This window comes from Aulonocara sp. 'chitande type north' Nkhata Bay, linkage group LG3 (assembly GCF_057382095.1).
Source record: "Aulonocara sp. 'chitande type north' Nkhata Bay isolate Kocher_YH1m ecotype deep benthic linkage group LG3, A_spYH_male_GT1.1, whole genome shotgun sequence".
Taxonomy (NCBI): domain Eukaryota; kingdom Metazoa; phylum Chordata; class Actinopteri; order Cichliformes; family Cichlidae; genus Aulonocara; species Aulonocara sp. 'chitande type north' Nkhata Bay.
Window position 1 is genome coordinate 25,133,319 of NC_141346.1, and position 6,782 is coordinate 25,140,100.

Below are 6,782 nucleotides of genomic sequence, written 5' to 3' on the forward strand. Positions count from 1 at the left end.
CCACACAGCATTTTCGCAGGAAATGCAAATTTTTCTAGTTACTTTTATATTTCTCATCTTACGTGGGCACTTTAAATACATGTTTTTAAGTGCTAATTTTACATATTAATTTACACAGCAATGACCTATTTGTATTTGTCTAAGTGTTCTACAAGTTTTAATTGATCAAGAGTAGATCAAGTTAAATTTGTAATATTTAAAGACCTTTGTTATTGTTTTCACTTTTTTCAAACAAGATTTTTAGATATTTAATTTTTAAAAACATTAAAAATAAAACAAACCACTTTTCTTATTTATGCAAGCTAATTCATAAAATTTGTTTATGTTTCTTTTGTCTTGTGGAACCTCTGATATCAATTTTATGATCCAGCTAACATTTGTCTGAGAATTTTGGTTAGTTAGTAGATATATATATTTTCAGCTTATTTTAAAACTAGTGTTTCATTTGCATTAAATTTGTGTCTCTGTTCAAAGAACATGACTCCATCAATATTCATTTTATTTTGTTAGTATACGTTAACTTGACAGAACAAAATTAACAATACAAACAACAGTAATGAGCCAAGAGAAAATAACACAGGAATATTACATACAGTTTTACAGATTTCCCAATTACAAGAGTAACATGAAGTTTAATGACACAGTAGTCCTGTTGTGTTACTGTTGACTTCTATATCATGAATAGGCACGATTAGAGGAAAAAAATAATAATTCCAATTGTTTCCAATTGTATAAAACTATGTCCATGAACAAGAATAAGCTACATTTATGAAGTTTTATTAAAGGTAAAATTTCCAACAAGCTGTTTCCTGAACATCTTTGAAATCTAAATCAAATCTTTGATTTAGACCTTCATCTTTGATTTAGACCTTCAGTTTGTTCAAACACAAAATCAGTAAAGATAGGAAAATATTCTTGAAATGACTAAAAATCATGAGCAGTGAGAGATTCTTTAGCTAGACAGACACAGTGAGTAGCGTCAAATCAAACAGTCAAGCATTAACTAGAAAACAATTAATAAGATGTAAAAATAGAGTCATAAAGTGTGACTGGCAGATGATCTATGTGAAGATGAAACCATAAAAATGAAACAGGAAGTGAAAGACATATTTATACTAATTGCCTCTTCTGTCTTTTACAGTTTAATGAATTCTGCAGTGGTTCCTTTAGATAATAAAAGTCCAGCATAGAGCGGCTGAGTGAATGTGGCCTGTACTCTCAGGAGGAGAGTCATGGTTTCAGAGACATCATAGAAAGACAAAATACCTGCCCTGTGATCCAGGTACACTCCTACTCTGGAGGATTCAGGACCATAAAGAAGAGTTTGAACTTTATTGTGCCAAAATTCATAACCATCATCTGTGTCATAGCGTACTGCCCAAGATCTACCATTATATCCAAATGATGTCCTTGATCTGTTGACATCCTTGTATGAGACTGCTATATCAATGTTTCCCCCTCTCCAATCTACCTCCCAGTAACAACGTCCAGTCAGACTCTCTCTGCTCAGAACCTGAAACCATTTAATGAATCTGTCTGGATGATCAGAATAAGACTGATTTTCTTCAATTGCTTTTGCTTTTCTATTACCATCCCATAATACCACATTTCTCTGTGCTGTGTTTGGATCCAGTGTGATGTCACGTGAATATCTTAAGAATCCAGCTCTGTTTGTTGGCTCTGGTTGTGTTGATGACAGTAAAACATCCGCTTCAGTGACTCTTAGTGATATGCTTGCCCATTTGTCTCTCATAATGTCCTGTACTCGGTCTCTGGTCTCTGACACAGTTGCTGTCACATCCTCAAAGTAGCTCAGAGGACGAATATTGATGCTGGATGAGTGTGTAGACTCACTGAGTGCTGACAGTGAGGGGTAGTTGTGTAGAAACTGGTTGTGATCCTCTGTGTGTGAGAGCTGCTCCAGCTCGCCGTCTTTCCTCTTCAGCTCAGCGATCTCCTGCTCCAGCTTCTCCTGAAGCTCTTTGACTCGACTCACTTCAGTTTCCTGCTGGGATCTGACCTGCTGCTTCACATCAGAGCTTCTTTTCTGGAGGAGACGGATCAGCTCAGTGAACATCTTCTCACTGTCCTCCACTGCTTTATCAGCAGAGCCATTGATGGCCTCCACCTCCTGTTGAAGCAGCTTCACATCTTTCTCTCGCTCCTGGATTCTCTGCTGGATGTTTAGTCGTCTCACCTCGAGCTCCTTCTGCTTCTCAGTCCTTTCTGCTGCAGCTGGGGCTGTTAAATGGCCTTTATGTTCATCCATCAAGCAGAGATAACAGATACTCTGCTGATCAGTACGACAGAAAATCTTCATCACCTCATCATGACGAGAGCAGATGTTGTCCTGGAGCTTCTTGGAGGGGGCCACCAGCTTGTGTTTCGTCAATGGAGCTACATCATAGTGAGGTTGGAGGTGTTTCTCACAGTAAGAGACCAGACAGACTAAACAGGACTTGATGGCTTTCAGCTTCCTCCCAGTGCAGACATCACAGGCCACATCTTCAGGTCCAGCATAGCAGTGATCAGCTGGAGCAGCTTGGAGTCCACTCTTCTTCAGCTGCTCCACTAAAGCTGCTAACACGATGTTTTTCTCCAGGACAGGCCTCGGTGTGAAAGTCTTCCTGCACTGAGGGCAGCTGTGGATTCCCTTCCTGTCCTCTTCATCCCAGAAATGTTTAATACAGTTCATGCAGTAGCTGTGTCCACAGGCTGTAGTCACCGGATCCTTCAGTAGATCCAAACAGATCGAACAAGAAATTGTTTCTCGGTCCAGCTGAACTCCTTTCTGTGCCATTTCTCCTCTCAGTGTCAGTGACTGTGTGAGTTTCTCTTCCGTATAACTGAAACTAGTCTGAGCACTGATCTCAACAACAAGTGAATGGAGCCTGTCAGCTCTTACACGTCACCACATGTTGGTTAAACCCATCTTCAAACTGTAGATCTAAAGGGGAGGGAACAAGGAAATACATTTAGTGTGGAGCTGCTGTGTTTTAGGAAGAAGAGGGGAGGAGTTATCAGCCTTTCACTTATTCCAGGAATAAGAATGATTGGAAGTGGACCGTGAGTTTAACCTGAAAAACAAATGACAGCTCAGTTTGAAGATGGTAAAAATATTAATTGACGCCAGTTTTGAAAATGATCACCTGTAATATAAAATACAGTTGACCAAATATTCTTGAACATCATTTTTATCTTTGATATGCCCAAAATGCACAAAAACAAAGTTTCTTCCCGTAGCTAACAGAACAAAAACTGGTGATACATCAGTGTTGAAAAGTTACTTCAAGTCTCCAAGCTGTGAGTCTAACAGCCTCGATTCTCAGGTACATTTAAAGTTATAACGGTATTTGTTTTTTGAGAGACGACTACTGTTTTAGAGACAGGGAAGAGGACATAAGAAAAAAGGGAAGATTCAAAGTCAGATTCAGACAAATATACTCACAGGCAGATATGTATATGTATGTATGTGTGTGTGTACCCATATGGAAAAGAAATAGTAAAAACATATATGATTTACTCATGAAAGTGGCCACTTTCATTATATGTGTTTTCACTCTTGTATGCTTTTCATACAAGTTTCATGCAAGATAGATAAAAGCTTTATAAGATTTATATATATCTTTTCCATATGGTTTTATATATATATATATATATATATATATATATATATATATATATATTAGGGATGCAACGATATTCGTATCGATATTGAACCGTTCGATACAGTGCTTTCGGTTTGGTACGCATATGTATCGAACAATACAAAATTTTTAATTTATTTTATCAACTTTCCTTCTGACGATGCTGTCTGTGTTGAGCGCTCAGTGGATCTGCACTCGACAGTGCAGCCTAGGCGGAGCAGTCGAGTGCAGATTCACTGAGCGCAGGGCAAGCTAGCGAGACAGAAGTCAAGCTCTCCTTGCAACATGGCAAATTGAACCTCCCCCACCCTCATTCAGATCTGGCGTTTGGAACTATTTTGGTTTTCATGTGACGTATGACCCTGAAGGTAAGCGCGTCATGGGCTAAAGTAAAACAGTATGTTGGATGTGCCACGCAATGCTCAATTACATGGGTGGGAGCTAGTGTGTTAGCGCAGTTAGCTTGTTAACGTGTTGGCCGTCCAGCCCCATGCACGGGGTGATCCGCGGTAGCTCGTTAACGGAGATTTGCCGTGTTGTGGCGTTAACGTCATTTCAACGAGATTTACGCTGACAGCACTAGTGGGAACATAACGAATATGACTGCACATTTACGCTGACATCATCCTAGTGCAAAGACAAGTGCAAGCCGACAAAAACAACAAGCATGCATGCTACAAACTTTACCCGAGTCATTTAGACAGCCGTTAGCACATGATTCTCCTTATGGGGACCTGATATGTTTAATATGCTGCTGAGAATATAGCTCAGACGAAGCGTATAGTGTAGCTTTTATTTTGGAAAGAGACATTTCTCTGTAATAAACTCTCTTTTCCAAAGATGAGTGATTCCTCAATCAGATACAGGGCTCGCAAAATTTTTCCAGTCGGGCTACCAAAATCTCTCTCTGCCCTGCCCGTCGGGCTATTGTAGGAAGGAAAAATATATGTCAATGCTTTTGCATTCTTTCGGAAATGTAGCTGGGTAATTATGTCATTGGCATCGGTGAGCCACTGTCAATATGTGACATATTGAAATCGCATTTGAATTTGCGCTTGTTTTTTGCTTTCACTTTGCAATCGCGCGAACTGTGTATAGAGAGCGACAGCACTGATCTGTGAGTGATGATAATTTGGTTGGTGAGTTGATTGGTGAGTGACGATCATTTGCGCACCAATTCCTCTGACATCGTTTTATCAATTGTTAGCTTACTACGCAAACATGACAAGTGAAATCTCCCACAGCTTAAACATGTGAGAGGTTGATCGCGCAGAGAATCGCTGAGCGTTATGAGAGTGCGTGTGTAAAAGCAGCAGGATATATATTTTAGTTCTGCTGAGCCAAATAAGACAGGTCAGGGTGAAGAAGTGACAGCCAAAGAAAAGCTTACCACAAAACGGAGAAGTTATGACAAATCAGACTATAAGGCAAAAAGAAAGTGCAGCTTTATGGTTTCATGGACAAAAGAATTTCTGTGGCTGCAAAATGACGAGCTAAATAACCAGGGCTGCACATAAGTGGTCCGCAGGTGCGCATTCGCTGTCAAAATAAAAAACGCGCACAAGATAAGAAGTTGCAACGCGTGTTTGCGTACATAAGATTTTCAGGAGGACAGACATTTGTTTAGAACTCTTAAAGATGTCGAAGAAGCTCCTTTAAGCAATTACTTTGGTGTTCCTCCACCTCCAAAGAAATGTCAGAAGGAGTCCGAACCACAAAAGAAGCACGTATTCTCGGAAAAGTAGTTGCAGGAGGTGAGCTGGCTTCAAACAAATGATGAACGCACAGAGATGTGGTGCAGAATGTGCCGTGAAAATTTAATAAATGACAAATTAAAAAGGCATGAACATTTTTTTTTGTATCGAAAAAAATATCGAACCGTGACACCAAAGTATCGAACCGAACCGAACCGTGAATTTTGTGTATCGTTGCACCCCTAATATATATATACACACACACACGATTCAAATTGATTCAAAACCACCCATAATAATAGACACCAAGAGTTTGCCACTTTCTACATTTTAGTCCTCTAGTGAAGTTAACCTCCTAAGACCCGAACTTTTTCATGGCATGCATTTTTAATTTCTCTTTGCTATTTGGGTGATTGGGCTCTGATGAATGTAAAAACAAATAATCATCTTTTTACCTCATTTTGCTCCACAATGGCCTGATATCCACATATTGGAACATTTGTTTTAAATTTCAGTAGAACAGTAGCAGAATTAGGGATGGGTATCATTTAGGTTTTATCCAATACCGGTGCCAAAACGGTACTTTTGAAACGGTGCTGGTGCTCAAACCGGTGCTTAAAGAATGGAGAACACAAAATTGGTCCAAAAACCTCTCATGTTCAGCTGGTTTTTGTAAAAAGATAACAATGTTAACCTTTTCTGCAGCTATAGGGCATATATGGTATCACTCTTGGCTGGAAGCAGTGCTTAAACAATGGAAAAAAACACAAACTTTATCCAAAAACCTCTCATGTTTAGCCGTTTCCCTCTTTTTCTTTGGTCATTTTAGCCTTTTTGGCCAGGGTGAAGGGAGCATCTGCCATCAAACAAGAAGACAGCCGCATGTAGCTATGATGATGTTTGCTAGTTCACCTTACCTGCATTAATGTAATAACGTGGTTAGCCTACTCAACGTAAATTACACACGAACAACATTAAGCTACTCACGCAGAGAAGAACGGCTGCTGCTGCCATCATCATCCTCATCATTTCTGCTACACTGGCAGGGCTAGGGGCCAGGACTCTATTCTTCGTGTTTTTGGGGATGTTGCTAACTCCGGGTCTGATAACAGGCACCACACCCGCAGTAGATGTGCACGGTGTGAGGTCTGGCAGCAAGCTATCAAATACAGCGCATTTCTTGGCTTTTAAAAAAAAAACGCTATGCTTTGCCAGGTGTTTCATCGGATTTGAGGTGTTACCTCCTTTGACAGTATCACAGTATCAGCTTAAAGCACTTGTTGCAGGCTGCTGAGTTTGCATATTTTGCTGTGAAGTACAGCCAGATTTTTGACCGCTTCGCCTTGGACATTTTTAATCTGTAGCTCTGCTCTAAAAGAACGTACGTACCTGGACCCGCCTACTATCCTCGGAAACGTAAAATGATTGGCTAGAAGTGTAT

General features: G+C 39.9%; 1 protein-coding gene across 1 annotated transcript; it reads right to left on the reverse strand.

Annotated features, from left to right (window-relative positions):
• Nucleotides 1-303: 303 nt before the first annotated feature.
• On the reverse strand, nt 304-3,555 carry LOC147334764 (tripartite motif-containing protein 16-like). Its single transcript, XM_086287411.1, has one exon. The coding sequence runs from the start codon at nt 2,798-2,800 to the stop codon at nt 1,136-1,138; it is 1,665 nt and encodes a 554-aa protein (XP_086143537.1). The 5' UTR covers nt 2,801-3,555; the 3' UTR covers nt 304-1,135.
• Between the last annotated feature and the right edge of the window lie 3,227 nt (nt 3,556-6,782).

Excerpts from the sequence above, each read along its gene's own strand:
- LOC147334764 (XM_086287411.1), bottom strand. The coding sequence starts at position 2,800 with ATGGCACAGAAAGGAGTTCAGCTGGACCGAGAAACAATTTCTTGTTCG.